General features: G+C 30.5%; 1 protein-coding gene across 4 annotated transcripts; it reads left to right on the forward strand.

Annotated features, from left to right (window-relative positions):
• The first annotated feature begins 398 nt into the window (after positions 1-398).
• On the forward strand, positions 399-17,797 carry LOC132942638 (beta-alanyl-dopamine/carcinine hydrolase-like). Of its 4 annotated transcripts, none has more exons than XM_061011203.1 (9): positions 399-536; positions 609-912; positions 5,842-5,930; positions 13,135-13,332; positions 13,421-13,531; positions 14,292-14,529; positions 15,114-15,357; positions 15,711-15,913; positions 17,356-17,797. In XM_061011203.1, the coding sequence occupies exons 2-9, from the start codon at positions 816-818 to the stop codon at positions 17,523-17,525; spliced, it is 1,350 nt and encodes a 449-aa protein (XP_060867186.1). In that variant the 5' UTR covers positions 399-536; positions 609-815; the 3' UTR covers positions 17,526-17,797. The 4 variants fall into 4 exon arrangements, with proteins under 4 accessions (XP_060867186.1, XP_060867185.1, XP_060867187.1 ...); XM_061011202.1 differs by lacking the exons at positions 399-536; positions 609-912 and adding exons at positions 2,024-2,234; positions 3,340-3,429; XM_061011204.1 differs by lacking the exons at positions 399-536; positions 609-912 and adding an exon at positions 2,026-2,234.
• Positions 17,798-24,063: the final 6,266 nt, after the last annotated feature.

Consider the following 24,063-nt stretch of genomic DNA (forward strand, 5'->3'; position numbering starts at 1 on the left):
TATCTGAACCTGTTACCTGACTGTAAATTAATGAAATTAAAATACAGAAAAAACGCGTAGTATTGCCATTACGGTTTAGGACTCTTGTGCATAGAGTCCGATATTCTGCCGAGTGATTAGAAAATATCGCAAACTAAATTGACTTAAATCTCAGTATGCAAATTATCTATCTTCTCGTCGTTGCCATCGAATTGTACGGACATTACATTTTGGACATCGCTCAAACCTATCCTATTCGAATGGTCCGTTATATTATTTTTCGTTCCGCTCGCAAGCAACTCGCAAATTAAACACACTAGTCGTCACCTTCAGTACCAACCGTCGAACGCCGGTACGTTCAATCTCCCCCCACCCCGTCACGCAACAGTGCAAAATTTTAGGAATAATAATAATAATAATAATAGTAATAATAATTACACCTCGTGAAGTACCCTTAAAAGACGCGCCTCGCCGTCTCAACCGATTCTGTCGATCATTCGCCAACACGCAACTACTGTCCGTCTCCTACCGCGGTGCACTCGATAATATAATATATTGTAATATATTAAATAATAGTCATCAAAACTACAGTATCACCATCATTTGTCTAATATTGTTACATTTTCTAGACCATATTAGAATATATGCACTTGTGTTTCGACGGTCGACGCCATCACCTACGAACGTATATCACTGTACAATAATAATATTATAATAGACCACCACAACCAACCTGCAGCACCGAAGAAGACAACGGCGACAAACGAGCTGAAACGAAATCATAATAATAGTAAAATTAATATTATACCTGGAACAGGGAAGTCGATATCGTTGAAATGTTGGCCGCTACAAAAACGGTTGCCGCCTTTGCGTGCCTGGCGATGGCTAATTTCGGAATCCTCCAAGCGATGCCGGTAGCCGATGAACCAGCTGGTAAGTAAATACCAAAAACAAAAGAGTGATGTCAAATCCATTCGTTTAACGCGTAAATAAAGCTGCTCATCAAATGTGCATCGCGTTTCGGTTTGAATTTGAATTTCCATTTTCGGGTGGTTTCTGATAGCAAATCGAGTCTAGTTGGTACTTTTAAGAGGTCGAAATTGAAAACCGATAGTATTTTGAAAAGTGATCGAGAAAAATGCTAATAATCAGTTTTTGACAAAATCGATGTTGTATTTTTGGTTTAACTCAAAAATAATAAACGTAGATACTTAATATTTTCACCAAATGTTTATATTAGCACATTTTCTGTACATTTTTAAATATTCAAAATATACTAAAGCTTTTTGAACTATTTATAGACATTTAACATTTTTTACTTTTTTTTTCTATAAATGTCGATAAAAATGTTTTCGCTTGGTCAAAAAGTTTGAAAATTGTATACAAGGGTTCTCATAAGTTTTTTATGTACCAATTAAAAAATATCGTAAACACTAAGTTTTGATATATTTCTTACAAGAGTTTAAACTTAGAACTTTGACGATATTTTTTAAAATCATAAAATTTGGGAAAAATTAATAATTATTTTGTAGTTAGAAATTCATAAAAATGGTTTATATATTTTAAGATTTGAAAATGTAATAGGAAGTTCTTATTTAAATGTTCTATCTATACATAAATGTTTTCGGGCTCAAATGATGAAATTACTGATTTAAGAGTACGATTAGAAAATAATAATATTTTTCAAATAATGTGCATTAACTATTCAAAGATATCTGTCCAAAAATACTAAATAGTCTCCACAACCTTTACAATAATGGAATTAGACTTTTGAATAATTCAACTTCACATTGATTCCTATATTGATAAGTGACGATAACTATCCGGGGTAAATCATTTTATACTGATTTTCTCTTTTATTTATGACGTACGCGTGACGTAAAAAAACATCCATATTAGTATAATAATACTTAAGAATTGCGAGTGCGATAAGACCACTAAAGTACACAACAATATTATTTTTGTATTATTATCTTCGAATATATGTAACTATTGATGAAAAATAATATATCTACGGTTTAGTAATTCATTACTCGTATCAATATAATCCAGTGCCTGTTCAGTTGCTTGTAATTTTATAAGTGAATAAGTTCTTGTGCGATTTTAAACAGTAAAAATTACATATTACTAATTTAAAATAGTATTATCTACCTATGTGTACTACTAAGTGTATCGAAGTATATTAATTATATACGTTTATAATTGTTGTTTATTTTCACAATTAAGAATGAACGTTTTCTCCCGTGAAAAAATACGTAATGTTAAATTTACTATGACCTATTCATTGTGATAAGTGATACAAATACCGTTATTAATATACTAAATGTATTCGACATGTTATTTTTAAAAATTAAACTCCTTCAGAGAATCAGAGCTTAAAGATGATTCTAGTATTATTTTACTTCATTAGATTCGTTAAAAAAAAACATAATATTACGTTACTTACAAAATGTATAGACAAACACATTTCGATACGAGTTAACAGTCAGGGATGGATTTGGATTTCGGACCGGCCCGGGAAAATAAACAAATTAGCGGCCCACTAGTCACTACCAGTCATTAAGCAAATACTATTCGGGGTGATCCAATTAATTTAAGACCTTAATTATTTCAAAAAACTAACATTTTAGAAAATATTTTTTTTACATAATTTTAAGTCGTTACAAAACAAACTGTTTGTAAAATAATTATATTTTTTACTGTATTTTTAAATATTTAATGACAACATGCATTTTTAATTCCTTATTCCAAAGCTGAATATTTTTTGTGAAGTACTTATTATTGGTACCTATGTATAAAAATCGAATTTCGGACGATTCGTGAGTAGTTAATAAATTATAAGTTTAGATGGACGTAGTAGTGGACCAACGTTTTGTGGGGTACATCTGTACCACTTCACATTCGCTCATCTAAACTTTAATACTAATTATAAATAAAGTACTAGAGCAAATATTATATTTTGGAATAAGAAATAAAAATAAATGTTGTCATTAAAAATAAAATATTGTAGCGATACAAATAGCAAAAAAAAATTTTTTTTTTATAAAACGTTGTTTAATGATTAAAATTATGGATAAAAATATTTTTAATAATGCTAATAGTTTTTATATGATGATTATCTTACGTTAAATTAATCAAATGATACCTAATAAAACAATTATGAAAGCACTAGGAATAATAATAGGCAACACTGCAACAGTTGTACTGTATTTGTCATAATATTCGTTGATAATTAAAATACTGAAATATAAGTCCTTTCTACCCAAACTACTATTTAATAATTTAATTTTTCTGGAATACACTTAAATACCAGCCCTAAATGTATAATAAACTAATAATAGTTATTATGTTATATAACAGTGTGGTATCTAATTGAGATCATTGTTTTCTTGAGCTGCGTTATAACAATTATAATTTATTACATAACATTTGAAACAACAATAACAACAGGTATTACTTATTATTCAGTTTCTGTTATACCTATTATACTAATGTAAAATATTTATTATTAATAATGACTATTGCTATGTTGCTGGCTATGAGAAAAAATACGTGAAAAACCTAAGTGAAAAAACGTCTAAAACCATTCGTCGCTATACTGTGACCCCGTTGGCTCGTTAGTACTCAGTACGTGCAGTCCATCGGTAATTTTCCAATTTTCCAATTTCCCAATCGGTCCCTGCCGGAGTCGTACAAAGGTGGGTTTACATCAGAGCCCGAACGAATGCAAGCGAATGATACCGGACGAATTCGAACGCATATCGGACGCTTTGGCCGCCTTTGGAGCGAAACACTTCCGAACGCTTCCGAATGCATTCGTCCGCGTTCGACTAGACCTCTTACACCGGTTCGTTCGACAGTATTCACTCGTATTTCGTTCGTGTTCGGACTCTAACCTAACCCAGCTTTATACGAGTGGATGGTACATATGGGTACTATTGCCACTGGTTTATAGTTTATACCAAACAATACTTATATTATAGATGTATAGGTAGTGTTTGCACTGCAATAAAATATTATAACCTTTTCTTCCATAAGGCGTGCGTGTCGAATGTCCTCGGCTATTTCATAAACCTACTCTATATTTTAACCTATTCGTTTATCCATACATATGAATCGTTTGTGGCAATGCGGTAAACAAAATCGAACCTATAACATTATGGATCATGGTATTTTATACCTAACCGGACGAATTTGAAAGCATATCGATCGCTTTGGTCGCCTTTGGAGCGAAACCCTTTCGAACGCATTCGTCCGCGTTCGACTTGACCGTTTACACAGGTTCGTTCAACAGTATTCACTTGCTTTCATTCGTGTTCGGACTTTAACCTAACCCAGCTTTATACGAGTGGATGGTACATATCGGTACTAATGCCACTGGCTTATAGTTTATACCAAACAATACTTATATTATATTATAAATTATAATAATAGAGACATATAGGTAGTGTTTGCACTGCAATAAAATACTATAACCTTTTCTTCGATGAGGCGCGCGTGTCGAAAGTCCTCGCTTATTTCATACTTACCCTATATTATTTTAACCTATATTCGTTTATCCGAATCGTTTATGGCAATGCGATAAACAAAATCGAACCTATAACATTATATAGACTATGATATATTATACCTATTAAATTATATGATTAATATATACAGTGTGTTTGTGTTGTTGCGGGAGTCACTTAAAATATCAATATTTAAACGGATATAATAAATAATATAAATGACACAAACGTTTCAAGAAAAAAGGATTTTTCTTCGGAATAGGAATAAAAATAATCAAAACTCATATTATTTATGCAATATTATAATATATTATATAAGGCAGTTCGCAGTTTGATACATTTTTATTTGATGGGTAATTATTTGACTTCGGTTTAAACGGAATTCGCTAATGACAAAGCGGTCAGGTTGTATAATTTGTGTGTTTTTAATATATTATACGCGTGTGCACTATCGATATACGAAAATATTAATCATCCGGCAAAATGATACCTATTTTTCTTTATACTTTTTAATAATTTTAATGACTTCTACAGCTATATATACCTAACGATGATGATCATTAAAAATGATAATATTCTTTCTTTATATAATATTGATTTTGTAACACACACAGCTACCTGCATGATAATACTATATATAGATATAGGCATATACGCTTACATTATCAATTATTGTTTTCGTATAGTTTTTTATCGAGTTAATGTTAATCCGCTGAAACCTTATATTATTTTAATACCGCGTTTCGACCGACTGACGTTTCGATTATTATCGCTCATAATATGACACCGGACTGCACACTACACACTTCACACACACACACACACACACACACACTCACAAACACACTAGCGGAGCGATCGTATAGTATACATCATAAAATAAATATAAATGCACGCGGCAGCTAATATTATATTATATTATTGTGTGTAGGAATTCGTGACTATACAGGAAAAGATTTTGGAGGGAAAAAATTCAACGGAAAGCATAAAAACCGACATCGACGCGATGCATCGCACATTGCTAAACGCGTCGGACTCGGTCTAAAGTAACAACATTTAGTATATACTATATATATATATATATATATTATTATATTATTATATGCGTATATATTTAAAATAATAAATCCACATAATTGGCTTTGTGATTCGTACGGTTTCGGCACTGTCGCGCACCCACGTATCGCGTAATTTATTCTTGTCGACGGTCTCCAGGTCATCTGACCGCAATAATATAATATATTTTTGTACACCACCGCCCGTGGTCTAGTGAAATAGGCTTTTTTCGTCCTGTCTAGGATTTAAGTCGTATTATTACCACATTATAACCAATACTCGACAATGTCCGTTCTAGGATCATGCTGTCCGCCGGTGTCGCGAAGGCAAAACTCCATACCAGTACACTACGTGACGGGCACACACTACGAAGTCGGATACAGCGTCGTAAGTATAATAAACTTATTCATATAATTATATAATATATACATTAGGTATTACACATTCGTTGTGACATTGTACGCGTTTTGTATTTCCCAGTGATTTTTGCGACCCAGCCACCCGACAATATTCACGCGGCAACGTGTAATAGATGACTTTGTTGCAATAAATATTGGAATATTTGATATTATAATGGGTGTGACTTTATGTGTTTATAACCAATATTAAGTAGGTACACAATATTCATAAAGTACTCGTAGATTAGAGCATGGGAAAAAACCCATAAAATGGAACACACAATTCGAATAGATCGTACTCGGTTCCATAAAAATCAGATGAATTCTTCCGTTACGAAAGTTATACTTCAACTACTGCAGTGACCTATAATTGTGTTTTGTACCAATATTAGTTTTAGAATACATGTTTCAGTGTACTCATAGGTACCATAGTTATCTAATAAGTGTTTTTTTTTTTATATGTTTACGGTACGTGGGAAACGATAAGGAAAAAAAAAATACTTAAACACACTTAATAATATAGGTAAAAATGTATTTAGTTATACACTTATAATACCCATCATACACAAACAAATAATTATAAAACATTTCCTATATTATATAATAGTATATTAAACGTAATGCGTGAGTATGGAATTTTCAGGAACTTGATTCAACATACCTAGTTTATAATTAATAATTATAAACTCGGTGACAATTAATTATAGAAATATATCGTCGACTGCTGTATATTAGCTTTTTTTTTATATATATCTCTCTCTATATATATATATATATATATACATTAGGCATATTATATTAATATTTCAATATTTTTCTACATTTTTCTAATTTTTTTTTTTGTGAAGGTCAGTAGCGAGGTGATGTTAGATTAGATAAGGTGAAGTTCATGTTAATAATTATGTGTATTGTTGTTAGTGCGTGGGTTTCATTTTTTAAGATCGTATTTGGTCGTTTTTGTTAATTTAATTTTATATAACATTGTTATCACAACGTAGGTACTCTCTTGTATAATGCTTTATACTGTATTCGTTTATCGGCTGTTGGTGTCTACCGGTCGGCCGCAACTTTTGTTATCATTGTTCGCCGAACTGTCGATTTAAAAAAAATACATCTTCTTTTGATAATATATTTTTAGCATAGACCCCTCCTCATTATTCCTATAGGGAAGTGTCTTATCTCTGTTTTATTGATATCAATCGGATTTGAATCTTCTATTACAATTTCGTATGATATCTTATAAAAGTCACTATAAGTATTACATTAATTTTTGTTGAGGTGCGTCAGTTTGAATACAATAAATAATGAACCACATTGGAACGTATTGTCAACAAAATATAAAGATATATGATGCAAATATTGATTAGGAAATAAATAATTGGATATGGTAATTTTTTTTAATTTTTAGACTCATATATTACATTATATAGGTACTATAGGAAGTTGGCATGCTCGAAGAAACGAGTGTTTTTTTTTGGCCAGTTGTCTCGATAAAACGGCATTTATGATATATGTGACATCTTTATTACACACAGATATACCCGGTGTACGGATATGTAATGCCTTATATGCCAAACTTGACATGGGTATATTACAAACCGTCAACGTTCGATATCTTAATGATGATAATTTATGTATGGGTTATATATTGTTTGGCTGAAACTGAAATTGCAATTGCGACAGCAACTGCAATTTTAACTACAACTGCACAAAAAATATAGACCTGTTTCGCGGTGTTTCTATTACAAACGATCGCATATTATACGTGTCATTTTATCAAGATTATATTTTATAATTTATTAACCATCTGCAATAATTTTTCTAGCGTACATACATTTTGTTATAATACCTATTGGTAATATTATATTATTAACTATACGTATTTCATAATATCATTAAATTCACTGGTGTCTTCCTTCTTTTATAGCAACGTACACTTGAACGTAATGACGAATCCGACTAAGTAATAAAATGTAAGCGATTTTTGTCGGTCAGATTGCATTTTTTAAATATAAAATAGATATACATAAGTAATTATAAAATATTAATTATTACGCATTCTTAATAATATTCAGATGTCAGGAGGCGCGATCATGACGTGTAATAAATACTAATAATAAATATAATATAGTGTGCTTGTCTCTGTATCTATATACACAGGTTTTATATGGTTCTATCTCCTCGACCTTTTACATTAGATATTAGTCGTTGAAATTTGGCCATCAAGAATTAGCGTCTGACGATGATTAGGGTAATAATATTAATGATAATAATTATACTTAATTTAAAAAAAAAATAAAAACAGTTATTATTTTCAACATAATGTTCTTAGTCGTCGTCGAAATACTACGCTCATAGGTTTAGGCGTAGGGTTTATACTTTATATTATTATTCCAATAAATCGACTAAATTTTAATTTATTATTTCGTCAGTTGTTATAACGTGTAGACGATTAAGATACAACAAACCAAAATAACTGTGTGAAATAATATTATCGTATAAAGGGGATTTCTAATTCTTTAGTTTTTTTTTAGTCTTTTCCCGGACGTGGCTCATGTTATGAGGAACTTAGAATACACAAAATTTAGTGAATTTTGAATAAAATATATTTTAACTACTAAAATAAAACACACCAATAATTTATTGTGATAATCAAACGTAAGTGTGTGTAATACTTAACACTTCGATGATACCTAAGACATTAACGAATGATATGTTTGGATACATCTAATCAGAAAATGTTTAAGCTTATATATGTAATTATTATGTTAAATCAAAATTATTTGATATATTTAATTAATCATATGTTGCTATTAAAACATCATTAATAACTTAAAAACGATATATTTGATAGTAATTATTAGCGTAATTATAATTCAGATATTTTTACGATATAATATATTATTATTTAAAATCAATTATCTAGATATACATTAATTCACAACAAGTATCTATATTAATTATACATTACATCGTTTATAAAATCATTATAAAATAATAAAATATACCTACCTAATCATGTTATTGTTTAAAAATTAGTTTTTATCAACGTTTATAAATAGTTTGTAATGAACAATTATAATTTGAAGAAATAGGTAGGTTATACAATTATAGTGTGCTGGTTTTTTTTTAATTTCCTAATCATAATCGAGAAAGACAATTGAATTACGGTTGATGATAGATCAAATTAAATTTTAACGTACGGGTTTTAGATCAAATATCAATAAACTGAATATAATATCAAACATATACAATTATTATATTACATTAATGCAGCTCGACGTACCTGTCTAACAACAACAAAAATAATAAATAATATCCTCGTAATAATTTATGTTATTAATTATTATCTATAGTTATTACTACGTACAGACGATACAGTAGATAATTATAATTTCTAACCTTAAAATTTTTAAGATAATTATTTATTGTAGTTATACTAATTAATAACCCTATATAAGTGATATAACTACAACCTACGTCCTACACGTTATCGATATATTTACATTTAAAATTAATTTTATTGTTATATAAAAATGAAAACTTAAGCAAGTGTTATTACTTATTTACGATTGTGGTATCGTAAACAAATATGCTGTTCATTAGCGCTAGGTACTTAATTTACGAATCTCATTGAAACGGTGAAGGTAGGTACCTATTATACTGCTTTACTAACCATTGTAAATATCGTAATTATTTTATATATTAAGTTCATTATATTACAATCTTGACATGTCAAATCCTCTAACATAATTTACATAATTAAGTAGGTACATATTTTTATTAAAAGAATACGTCAATAACGTTATAAAACTACACACAGATAATATTATAAAAACCGACAAATTCGAGTAATTTGATACAGAATCTATACGATTTAACCATGAACTTGTTCATCGGCTGGTTTCCGGTACCTTAATCGGGCTTAATAATATTCTTATATAATAATACGTGTAAATGTTAACGTAATTTATATAATATGACATATAAAAAATAATATAGATAATATATGTTGCATAATGTGTGTATAAAATAGTTATTTCAATAAACAAACATGGCCTATAGGGATTTTAAAGACATTACTCTCACGGTCAATATTTTATATTTGGTATTTCATTAAATGTTGTCCAATATCATATGATATTATACTATGCTTTTATTTCACGATTAGCGTCGTTAGGACTTTTGTGGTTTCCGGACAAGAATGATAATCAGTAATAATGTGATGTGTGTTGTACCTACTATATGCTTATTAATAACAAGTTATTATAATCGGGAATCTCGAGTAACAGATAATGGTTGTCAAACAATAATAATTACACGAATATTACTATATTATCATGTTCTGGAAACGATGATTTTTATTTAATTTCGTCATCATGCGACATAGCTGTTTTGCATAAATCGCGCGTGAACAGTAGTTTAATTTGAAGTGATAAAAAATATATTTATCTGACGCGCGACACATTTTTATTGTGGTTTCGAATTATGCAGGACGAACGGCATCGAATACATTTTACGGAATACAGCACGCGCTAGTTAATTATAATAAATGCTATACCTATACTAGCATATTAATTTATAATCAATGGTCGTTCGTTTTATATAATAATAATATTAAATAAGTATACCTATATTTTATAATTTTAAACCATCGCGTGGGTATATGAACACAATATTACTACTTATCGCCTCGATAATTTGCCATTATCGGTTGGTAAACGCGATTCCGTCGAGTAATAATTAAAAACGTCATGTGGCGAGTGCATTGCAGCAGTGGCGCGAATAATAATTCTCCTTCGACGTAACTGGACGACACTGAGGACCGTGGCCGGGTCAGCCCACCGGGAGTGCACAATAAGTGGTGCCTCGTAGGAATTACTTTTTTTTTTCGAAGGTGCTCAGGAAGTGTTCCGGCAGATTTACAATACCGGCGAACATTAAATATGTTAATCTCTTTATTATAGTCGCCTTCCGTTTTACTCGACTCTACACTGCTGCAGCGGGGTTATAATATAATTATACGGTAGGTGGGTAATTACTGAACTATAGGTACGACGTTGCACAATATTACGTTGATTAATGAACACATTATGCTATTTTTAATCGCGTTTTTCAAGCAAGTATTTCACGAGGCTGCGAATTGCAAATTGCAATACCACAATATACCTACACTTGTGATCAGACTTCCGTCTGGTATAATTGCCATGTAATACTTTTAACTGTATGCAAATGTAAAAAGAGTAGCTAATTTCACCTAAACAGCGTATAACAAAATTATATTAAATCCAGGTAGGTTGTGAACACGAGGGACGTTCCACCGACAATTTTCGGTACATTAACACGTTGGCGCACTGACGCAGATCAGCTATAGCTGCTACCAGAATGATTAGACAAACCCCGCCTATTTTGAAAATGAAATATAATACCATTTTGGAAAGTACCAGTTGATGTGTTCTTAGATTCCGAGTGGAACGATGAATGTATTGATTTTACAATGGTGTGGGTTTTTTTTAATTTTTTTTTTTTTATATTTATGTCTGGCATAACGGTTTGGGGCAGTAAAACTGCTTCGATTTTCTTCAAAAGTATCTTGTTTGATGGGAAAGTGAATCTAGTTGGTGCATTCGGGAGGTAAAATTTTAAAATTCCCAATATTTTTCAAAAGCGACGGGAAAAACAACATAAAAATTAAGGCAAAACGGGGATTTGTACGCAAAATCGGTTTTCTAAAAAAATTTTATTTTTGGTGTAACTTTAAGACAAATGAACGTATATACATGCAAATTTCACTGGTTGTTTATATTTGTATTTTGTATTTTATTATTTTTTTTATTATTTCGTTATTTCAAAAACGAATAACTGTAGATACATGACAACTTTACTGAACGTTTATATTTTCATTTCCTATACACCATAACATTTTGAAAATATTTTGACTCTTTTTGAGCTGTTTACGGACATTATCAGTTTACAATTTTTTTAGTTTTTTCCTATAAATATCAATAAAATGTTATTTGTTGGGTAAAAAAGCGTGAAAATTTAATTCAAGACTCCTGATATATTGTTACAATATCACTTGAAAAATATTATAAATACATAGGCACAATTTTTTTTTATAAACATTTAAAGTTAGAATTTTGACAAAATGTATCATATTTAAAGTTTAATAATTATTTTGTAGTTAAAAATGTATTAAATGTTCAACTTTTATAGCTAAGGATTGAAAATTTAAAACAAGGTTCTACGTAAATATGTTATATATAAATTACTTTATTCACAATAATATCGTCAAATATACTTGGTAATATCATAGGCCGACTGACCATTTTCGCTCAGAATCGTTTTTCTTATACAATGATATTATATAATTGAATTCAAATTTAATACCATCCATTACAGTGACCCACTTGTAACCTACTAAACAGCAGAGCGACGTCCACTTACCTACTTTTTTCAATTGTATTTCAACAAAAAGTTACGATCGTTTAACAAAAGGAAATTTACGAATTTAGAAAATAAATATTATCTCAGAATATCGAAAAATTAAATCGAGATTCCCTCAAAAATTATGATAGCTTAGTAGCTTAAATTTATATATTAACTATTATTAAATATTGTAGTTCTAAAATATATACATATAGAAACAGTAATAGCCGATCTGCGTCAACACGATTTAATTAATTATCTTTATAATTTCGTATTCACAAAACAATCGAAAACGGAGAATGATATGGGTCACGATCAGTAACTTGTACCAAGTTGGTATTTCAAATATTATTATAATTAATTTTTTCTTAAAAGCAGTCAAAATTGCCTATACAAACCCCTTACAAATATCTTTGAACCATCGATTACGTTTGCGTAGTTAATAAAACACAAAGGTCTTTCGGTAAAGTTAAGCTAATTGAGGGCTTTTCAATATAACTATTTACTTAAATAAGTGAAGAAAAAAATATCTGTCGTTATACTTCGGCTCTTTAATATCAACGCAGGCTAATGTTTTCCAATCGATAGATATAACCTTTTGAAACATTCATTCTGCCCTCAAAAATATCAAAGGATGAAAAAATATTATACGATAATATGACGTATGAGAAAATTAATTTTTTGAGTAAAAAAATCATAATCAAATACAGTTCAGATAACACATTTTACTAATTCCGTATATTATAATTTTTATCATTTTATAGGGACGGACTTTTGGATCAATGATTAAAGAATACATCCGCTTATATGAGCCACTTCAGAGTGAGTTCTTACCAATGTACGCCCAACCGGAAGGGCGGCAGATTTATGAAGAAAGTTTGAAGTCTACACAAAAATTCTTCCCTCAGTATGTGATCGAGCTACAAGGAGTGGCCGATGGAGCAGGAGTTCCGTTTCACGAGGTATCCACGTGTTTTGTTATTATTCAAAACAATAATAATACAACATTATGTATAATACCTATATAAAGGAAATTAAAATATATTTCAGTTGTTCCTAATGGCCTTAGACGATACACTACCAAAGAATTTAAACGCCTCGAGTAAAGACAAAGGGCCGGTAGGATGTACTTCACTCATGATTAATCAGCAAAATGCACAGGTAAAATATAATGTGTATGTACTTATAGTGCTTAGCCCCCTGTTATAGGGTTATATCAGTAATTGTAATTCAAAAATAAAATATTCTTGCAATAATAATAATATATAATATTTAAATATTTTATTAGTGCACAATTTATTGTTTCTATAAAAGTATAGAATTTAATATAATGCGTAACTTTTTCACTGAAATAATATTTGGTTATATATTTTGCTGTGAAAATCTTTTGCATGTGTTAAATTCTTAAATTAGTTAAAAATTTATTTAAATAGTGAAAATAAGGTAAGAAATATTCAGTCTATATAATTTATAAAAAGTTTAAGTATATATACATATAGTTAGGTATGTTACTTCTGTAACATATTGTTTCACTAACTAAAAATATAATATATACTATATTATGTAAGTACCATTTTTTCATGTTCATCTATTCAGTATGATTTTGTTTCATGATACTGGAAATGTAGTAGTTCTAGTATTATGAACGGAAATAAAACACGGGTAAAATTGGCACGAAATATTGTTAATTACAATTCAGTTTGTGACACAGGAATGATATAAATAATTTATTTGAGACTCATAAGCAATAATTAACTAGTTAGGTTCTTAGTTACTGTAATTATTATAAAATCAAAATAAAATATATCAAAACATGGGTAAAAAATCGAGTGGTATGTTAAAAAATACTAATAAAGGGCGTTTTTAATAAAAAAAAAATACCTATATGTTTTATTAACGTGAATATAATATTGTTGTACAGTTATTAGGGCATACAGAAGACGCGATGTCCGAGACGGTAAACAACTATTATATAGTGGCTGCTCATGTGGTGCCCGATGAATCCGAGCTGGGTGGCGTGTTTCCGGCCAGGGAAGAGAAGTTCGAGGCACTCGCGTACGCCGGACACTTACCTGGTTACGCCAGTGGTCACAACCACTACGGGCTGGTGTTCTCGATCAACACGATATTCGTCAGTAAACCATTGAAGGGCAAAATCCGTTAGTATTAAACTAATATAAGTATGTAGATAGATCGCACAAACACGCGTGAAGATGTACGCATATGCGTAGTAGCGCAGACACTAAACGACGATTGTGATTTGTGACAGTACAGTCGTCAGTTGTACGGTATTGTACCTACTCTGTTGCTCATTGGTGATTGGTATATTTTTCATACGACACGATTCCGCAATCAAATTAATTTTATTCGAGTGCAAAGATACCTACCGAATTTTACTAGTTTTACAATTGTATATAATAACAAAATAAAATACATATTATGTAGAACAGCAAATTATCCACAAAATGAACAACAGTGTTAACAACCAATTACATAGGTATAGTTGTTTTGCTAATTATTATTATTATTTATTAAACTTAAAAGTCAGAACATTATTTTCGTTTTTTTATCGATATCTTACGATATTTTAATTTTTAAGCGAGTTATGAGTATGCAAAGGCATATAGTTGTAACCTTTTCATTCTTAGATCACGACTTGCTCTTTTCGGTTCGGTTCCGTTCCGATGAACGTAATAACATTGTTAAATGGTATAATAACACACGCCTGTTATGTATTTTATAGCCCGAGAGTTCATCACGAGAGCGGTGCTGGCCACACGAGCTGACCTGGTCGATATTTTGGACGTGTTGACCAACGAAGGCGTAGGCACGGCCGATGGATTCAACATGAACTTTGCTTTCCTGCATGTACCCAAAGAATCCCGTGTTTTTCACACGGTTGAAGTCACCCCGAAAGCCGACTCTGACAGGTCGGAAGTGTACCTCGCAGACTTCGGTATGGGGAGCAACTCGATACATACGAACAGGTGTGTGCACGGCGCCCTTCGCCGCCATAGTTTATTACAAAATATAGTAAATATAGAGGGAAACACTCCAGTAGTCTTGGGTGGTAGTGATGTCATTCACTTGATGCAAAGATATTCACCAGTCACGGTTAAATCTGAATCTTTCTAAAGTGGACGACCTACATTTATGTAAATTGTTCAGAAAATGTTGGTAAGTCATAAGACTATACCTATTGAATTTTTAGATTTCCGACGTCGATATTAGGCTTAACGGGGCACGATCTTGTAGGTTCATCGAAAATAGTCTTATATGATATTATAATTATGTTATTATAAAATATGTTTAATTTATATTTTCGGTTTTAAATATTCAGATTACTCCATCTGAAGTACCCGGAACTGAACGAAGCCGCTTACGGGAGCAGCTTGGCCAGGGAGAGCCGGTATAAGCAGATTACTGCCAACAAGACCGCTGCGAACCTCCAGGACATGTTGGACGTACTCGGCAACAGGGACGACGACCCGTGGCCGATCTTTAGTGACAAGTCCGACGCCAGAGTCAGCACGATAAATTTGGGTAAGCGCAGCGCGTTATACGTACAATATATTATCGGTATACCGATGTGTAGTCAACTTGACATGGTAGTCGGACTCGAGTATTATACGGACCTATTTATACCGCGGTACATATACCACGTATCCGGAAAAACTAGGTGGGTACACTCTATAACTCAGTATCCTTATGCATATATTTTAGAACTCTGTCTGCGGGAAATTTATGATCCGATATAGTCTAAGAGGTTCATGTCCCGCAAACAGATTTAAAAAATATGTATAGGATAATGAGTAAAATGGGTTAATACAGTTTTGCACAAGCACCAAACTTAAATAAACGGTGACTTGTGATTTAGTTTTGTGTGTGACAAATAAAAAGTACGATGTGTACCTACATCATATGCGTGGAGAGAACGCGTCTCACAGATTTGTTATATTTCTGTAATGTATATATGTGAAACATCTCTACAACGCGCGGCGATACGTCATAAACTATAATAAAAAATTTGTTTCACACTAAGTACCACTGATAGAACGAAAAACGATGAAAAAAAATTATGCTAACGGAGTTACGGGTTTGTGTAATATTTTGTAATAGTTGTGACAAAATTAATATCAATTATTCAAAGCTTTTGACAAAATAATATTACCCATCGTCTCTGAAAATAATATTTTTTACCACGCGATACATATGCTTAGGTATTGAAATTTTTTGTTTTGTTGAAACGTCAACATAAGAAATGATACCTCTACGAAATATTTTTTAGCAATAAAAAAAAAATAACATAACGTATTATAAAATATTGTTTTCTTTGATTTTTACAGCAGACGTTTGTAGTTTTAAAATAATTTTTCAATTGTTATAACTTATAAGTTCTGACGTTAATAAATTAAATTAAATTAAAATTAATATAATATATGAAATTGAATTTTTACAAAAAGTGAGAGGTGGATGTGGTTATGATGTTTCATGCAACTCATAAATGGCATTTAGTATATATTTTTCTTGTGATTTACTGATTTACGATGATTATGAATTTCTATTGAAAAGGGTAACAGTTTTGACCTAGCTTTATTGGGATCAATTCGTTTTTCTATCCATCTTAAGTAATAAATTCTTTTAAAGATGCTAGATAAGTGTTTTTATTAATGTTGACGCTTTGAACCTACCTATATCTAATAAAAATAATTATTTACCGCTCTAATTTTTCATATTTTTATAAACTAAGCTAAATATTAAATATTTATATTACCTTTATGGCTTTATTTACAAGTTATTAATCATTATAATTTTCGTATTTGATTTTTAAATGTGCAAAATGAGCATAATTATTATTATAAGTTTTAGTCATAATTTTGTGAACCACCAGTGGAAAATATTTTTAATTAATAATAATAATGTTGGTTATCTAATAATTTGGAATGCTCACATTGCTATAATATTTATCGGTTTGATTTATGTAGGCGTTTTCGATTTGAACAAGAAAACTTGGACCTTGTGGACCAATGATCCAATCGACAGCCCACCTGTGTTGCAATTGCCACTAACATTCACGGACTTGATTGGCCCAACAAGAAGCGATATAGGCATCAACAGGATCGAAGTCATCGAAACGATTTATCCTGATAAATAATTAGATATTATATTTAATATTTATCAACAATTTATCACTATAGTCATATTATTACCATTATATAGTATCCCTATATATACATTATATATTTTGGTCGTTAATATTCATTATTATATTACATAATGTCATCGAATATCTATAACAAAAATAGTACGACATTATATCCTATGCTGAGTTATTATATATATATATTAATTATTGTTAAATTATTACCTATTATATTATAATTATATAGTTTATTTATAAAATTAAAATAACACTATAATTTATTATTTTTAATGTGTATATTTCAACCATGTCTACTTATAAAAATGTTTGCCTGACCAGAATAGTATGCTTAGTGCAATTTGAACACCCTGTAGTTTATTAAGTATAACACATATGCAGTTGTTTTTATCTGATACCTAATAATTGATTTACGTTAAGCCAGGGTGTAAACAAATCTAAAAATAAAAATATATTATTGCAACGCATAAAATATGTATTGCAGATTTGTAGCCCACATATTTAAATTATGATTAATTTTGGTAATAGTCGATGCATCATGTCAAACGGTTAAACACAATATAATACTCAAATGGAAATCTATAATGCGGACTGCCAGAGATCCAGATGTCGGTGGTTGATTTAATAAATAGTCAAAGACAATTTCAACAGTAAATATAATGATAGTTTATTTCTATTTAATTTAAGAAAAACTTATAAAATTATACAAGTCGTGTCTGCAGTGTGAGTGCACACCATGGTGTGAAGGTTCTCAGGTCTCAACGGCTATGGTACATCTAAATATTCTGTACTACGGACTCCCTTATAAAATATGATGCCAGCTCCTTTGACCGGAACGAGTCGCGTATTTTGCAGGTGTCTTTGGGTGTGGTTGTGGAAAGTTGTTGTTTTCGTAAAAGATGCGATAGACAGCTTCATGGTTGTGAATATCGATTAATATCCATCGTTAGGTAAAACCTAAATAATTTAATTAGTTTTTAAATACCCCGATTTTATTGCAATCAGATACTCGTGTACGACGATTATTTGTTGATGTAAAAGGCTTGTTATTGTGTCTTGTAGGTATCGTGATTCTAGTAGCCGGCCACACATAGTGTCTCGTCCGAAAGTACTCTTATTTTAACCAGTTTTCGTTTGGTGGTAGTTAGGTAAAATCCGTCTATGAACATTTCGTGTAGTAATTGGTGTAATACCATCCCCGAAACGCACAAGTCAGCCGCCTATAGTACGGTTCTTGACACGCAGCACAAGGAACGCGATCAGGTCTCACAGTTTGTATAAATATGCCTAATTTTAATATTTACATAGGTAGGTATATTTTTACAATACCATTTGAAGTACCTATTGATTAGGATACTATTTATGTCGTGGATCGTATTATTGTGGCAGTTAACTTGATAAAAACACTGACAACTGTATAGAAAACAGTAATAATTGTGACGAGGGCTGCCCCTACTATTGCTCGTTTTTTGCGGACGCCCTCTGGTTCGATATTATTTAGCCTCACGCTTATACGGTAAACCCGTGGTAAATCCTATGAATTTTGTCAATACTCTGTCCAGGAGGAGAACACGCTGTGGACAGATGAAAATCGGTTCTTCTGCGCATCTCCGCACGCGACACCCTGCCATACTAGAATTAGTTTCGATAACAGGGTGAGGCGAGGGGTATACTCAGAATTGGCGCGTTTTCTTGACAGATTATTGACGTTAACCATTACTATATTATCTTTAAGAATTCGAACCTATTCGACTGTAATATGCTATATTATGATATACAAGTGATGATTTCATATTAAAAAATATTGGTATAGAATTCGAAGGTATATTGTTTCAGACGTAATATATTTGTCTAAATCAATCACACGGTGCAGTACCTATATATTTCCATGGTTTATATTATAATATCATAATATACCATCACCGCTGCCGTGATGCTTGACGCTGCAAAATTTTACTCGCTTACTTAATTGTATCCTTAAATGTTAAGCAAAAATGTGGTCGTGTTTCGAATAGCTGCATTTCGAACGATGGTCAACATATTACTATATTATTATATTAATAATTATTTAACAATATAACCATAAATGAATATACACATGGCGATGGATACTGTATTATAATATATATGACCTATAACCACAAGAAGGAGCTCATACGGAAATCGTTTTACTGACCGCTTCACGCAGGATGGTCGAGTATTGAGTCATTTTCCATTGTTTACAAATTCATGTATCACTGATGGATGCGGAGGAGCGATTGAAAGCCATCATAGTTTAAAACCCTCGCCATTGAAATTATAAAATATACAAAAATTGATTAATATTATACTTAATATATGATCGAATTTATACTTACGTGCGAGTCCGACTCTGTAATAGCAGTCCGGCCAATGAAGTCACGTTATCTCTCGTGCGTAATCACCGGGGACTTGGGAAAACCAAGTTATCAATTTTAAAGTCAATATAAAATATTCAACTAGTTACATTACTAAAAAAAAAAATTGAAGGAGGGTGTTGGCGCCTGCAGGCAAATGCATTTTAGAAAACAAAAAAAAAAATTTGGAAAAAATTTTAAAGAAGAAAAATACATTTCAAAGTTCAAACTAAAATGCCAAGAATATTAAACAGACAAAACTATTTAAAAAATTAATTTCATAAAACAAGGATTATTCAAGAGGTACCAGATTGTCAATGTTTAAAAAAATTGGCTAGAGGTTAAATCATAAAAAAAAAATTGAAGGAGGGTGTTGGGGACCGCAGGCTAATGCATTATAAGATCCAAAAAAAAAATTTGAATAAATTTAACTGTAGGAATACACATTACAAAGTACAAACTTAAATGCCCAGGTTCTTAAACAAATAAAACCATTTAAAATATTTAGTTCATTAAAGATAAGGATTATTCAAGGGTACCCGATAGTCGATGTTTAAAAAATTTGGCTAGAGGTTAAATAATAAAAAAAAAATTGAAGGAGGGTGTTGGCGCCCGCAGGAAAATGCATTTTAGGAAACCAAAAAAAATTTTGAAAAAAATTTACAGAAGAAAAATACATTTCAAAGTCCAAACTAAAATGCCCAGAATATTAAACAGAAAAAACTATTTAAAATATTTATATCATTAAACAAGGATTATTCAAGGGTACCCGATAGTCGATGTTTAAAAAATTTGGCTAGAGGTTAAATAATAAAAAAAAATTTGAAGGAGGGTGTTAGAGCCCGCAGGCAAATACATTTAAGGAAACCAAAAAAAAATTTTGAAAAAATTTTAAGGAAGAAAAATACATTTCAAAGTTCAAACTAAAATGCCCAGAATATTAAACAGAAAAAACTATTTAAAAATTTAGTTCATTAAAGAATGATTATTTACAGGCACCAAGTGATCAATTTTCACGTCAATACTAAATATTCAAGTAGAGTTACATTACAACAAAAAAAAATTGAAGGAGGGTGTTGGCGCCCGCAGGCAAATACATTTTAGGAAACCAAAAAAAAATTTAAAAAAAATTTAACTGTAGGAATACACATTACAAAGTACAAACTAAAATGCCCAGATTCTTAAACAAAAAAAACTATTTAAAATATTTAGTTCATTAAAGATAAGGATTATTCAAGGGTTCCCGATAGTCAATGTTTAAAAAATTTGGCTAGAGGTTAAATCATAAAAAAAAAAATTGAAGGAGGGTGTTGGCGCCCGCAGGCAAATACATTTTAGGAAACCAAAAAAAAAATTTGAAAAAATTTAACTGTAGGAATACACATTACAAAGTACAAACTAAAATGCCCAGATTCTTAAACAAAAAAAACTATTTAAAATATTTAGTTCATTAAAGATAAGGATTATTCAAGGGTTCCCGATAGTCAATGTTTAAAAAATTTGGCTAGAGGTTAAATCATAAAAAAAAAATTGAAGGTGGGTGTTAGCGCCCGCAGGCAAACGCATTTTAAGAAGCAGATAAAAAATTTAAAAAAAATCATATGGCACCAAGTTGTTATTTAAAAAACGATATATATAAAAGAACCAAAAAAAGTTAAATATATAAAAAAATTAATTGAATGGGGAACGTGAGAGAACCTAGCCAGTTTCTTTTCAAAAAATATATAATGTACACAGGTACTCAGCGTACTCCCAGGGATAGCCTGTTAATCTTAAAAAATTTTTATACAAATAAATCTACTAGAGTTCAATGAATTGAAAAAAAAATTGTTTGAGAAATCTGGGTGAAATAACACTAAACAAAAGAATACGCTGGAAGCTAAATACTGCAATACATATGAACTAAAATCCAAAAACTAGGTGTTGTTTACATTATAATAATGCGAACAGTTATTATGATCAGAGGTGTATCACCGTAATATATGTATTAGAAAATGTATAAAAATGAATGTAAATTATAAAGGATGCAAAGAAATTAAATGATAAAAGGTCCTGCACGGACTCTACTATGTGATTGTAATTTATAAAGGACATAAAATGATTAATTTAAATTAATATTGTGTTTGGTGGGTCTACAGTCAATATTAAATTACAAACTATAAAATCTAAATGCAAATAAAAACATAGTCAGATATCTGTTTTATTCTTTGTAAAAATGTGCGGAAAAAAATTAGGTTTAGTACAATGTAAAAAAATGTGGAAAGGAAACCCTGAGGATTCTTTGACAATAGGATATTAAAACACAAAACCATATATTAAATTAAAACTATTGATTTTATACATTTTCTATTTACAAAAACTCATAAATATTGAAAACCTTATAAAACCCTAATAAAATAATATTTTGTTATATTTTAAAATACATTTTATAATTTGTTGTGGTAAAAAAATCATTATTTAATGTTGGCTGTATTTAAGTTTTTAATAACTATACTGGTACAACTCTTGCTGACAGACTTTAAGACCGTGTTAAAAACTATGATAATTAGTTAAAATCTAATTTCCTGCCCTATCTTAACCGAACCTAACCTAACCAAATTAATAATATTTAAATATTTTCTTTCATTGTTATGTTTACAATATCGAATACCTTGATAGTTAATAGGAAAAGATCATCGCAAAGCTCACGACCGGTGATGGTAGTCGACTATCATCACCATAGCTTCAACTAACTATAGGTTTAGCTAACTAACCTTCTTATGACTCATTAGGAAACTTTAAATAAAAAGATCCCGGGTTACAGGCTGCCGAACTCAAGTGTTTGATTATCAAGTTGATTCTTTGATCGTTGACACCTTAATCCACGCTATGGACGGAGCCCATAGATAATAAAGATATGGATAGTCCACGCCTATTTTAAATACATTTCAGGCCGCGTTCCCGGAGGGGAAGGAAATTGAGGCTTCTTTATATTGATAGTCGATACTCGAGTTGGCCTCAATTGTTCCCCTCGAAGATCAGACCGCTGATAAGACTATATTATGTCCTATCCATTATGTTATATCTTTATTATCTATGATGGAGCCATACCCAGCTCACTCGTGTAAACAATTTGAAGCACATAAAAGCGATCAACAAATCTCTATTATTATTTAAATATTACAATTCATAATATGAATTCCCAGCCCTGTCCCCCATACTCTGATATTAAAAGCCCAGCCCACCTTCATATTATTCTCTATGCAAAAAGTAAATTTAAGACAAATTTGTAAATCAATGCACAGTCTCTCTATTGTACTAATATTTGTGATTTCATTAATTTTCAGTATTTTGTATAATTAGTAATAATTAGTAAACCTAACCTACTGAGGAAACCTTGAGCCATTTCCTTTTAGGAAATCAATTAAATCCTCACACATAACTCTTAACTCAAGAGTTTGTAACTAACACAATCATAATATAATATGAGTATAGTACATTTCGTAATTTTTTTTTATAATACTTACTGTTAGTGAAATATTAAGTTTGTATTTCTAATATAATATATGTTATGATATGTATGGACGACACTTGCACCATGGCCCCTCGATATAGTAATGTGGCGACCCGGCTCATCTCTTTTAGATAAATGATTTAATACTTAATCAAGTCTTCCAATTTACTAAACATTTATATTTAGTAGATAATTTGAAGAAAAATTTAAAATTGAAGAGAGACTGTGTGAATTAACAAAATTTTTGGTATGAAATGTTTATTTGAACATCTGTCATAATGTATTATATTGAACTTAAGTTAATTTTTTATAATGTACTATAGTAAACATTTGAACATTTATTACAATATACAAATATTATACATAGATTTCAAGTATGATTTTTTTTAGTTTTTTTTTTTTGAAAGTTACCCACCTAGGGGTGATCCCTATTATTACAACACCGTTACCAATATGCGTTTTTTTTTTTTGTTAGTTAATATAATTGCATGTTTTCATGATTTCTTCGTATTTATGCTTATTTTCTTAAAATGTTTTTATATTTTCGGTTCATCCGTTACCTACCTACATACCTACCTACTAAGTGTGTAAATTAAGAATTTTTTTTGTTAAACAATTTCAATTATAATTTATTAATTTAAAAAAAATTTAATAAAAACGTTTT

The sequence above is a fragment of the Metopolophium dirhodum genome, chromosome 4 (genome assembly GCF_019925205.1).
Source record: "Metopolophium dirhodum isolate CAU chromosome 4, ASM1992520v1, whole genome shotgun sequence".
NCBI classification, from domain to species: Eukaryota; Metazoa; Arthropoda; class Insecta; order Hemiptera; family Aphididae; genus Metopolophium; species Metopolophium dirhodum.

Excerpts from the sequence above, each read along its gene's own strand:
- LOC132942638 (XM_061011202.1), top strand. The coding sequence starts at position 2,207 with ATGAACGTTTTCTCCCGTGAAAAAATAC. Across the intron at positions 13,333-13,420 it reads CAGGAGTTCCGTTTCACGAG|TTGTTCCTAATGGCCTTAGA; the intron begins GTATCCACGTGT and ends AATATATTTCAG. Across the intron at positions 13,532-14,291 it reads TTAATCAGCAAAATGCACAG|TTATTAGGGCATACAGAAGA; the intron begins GTAAAATATAAT and ends ATTGTTGTACAG.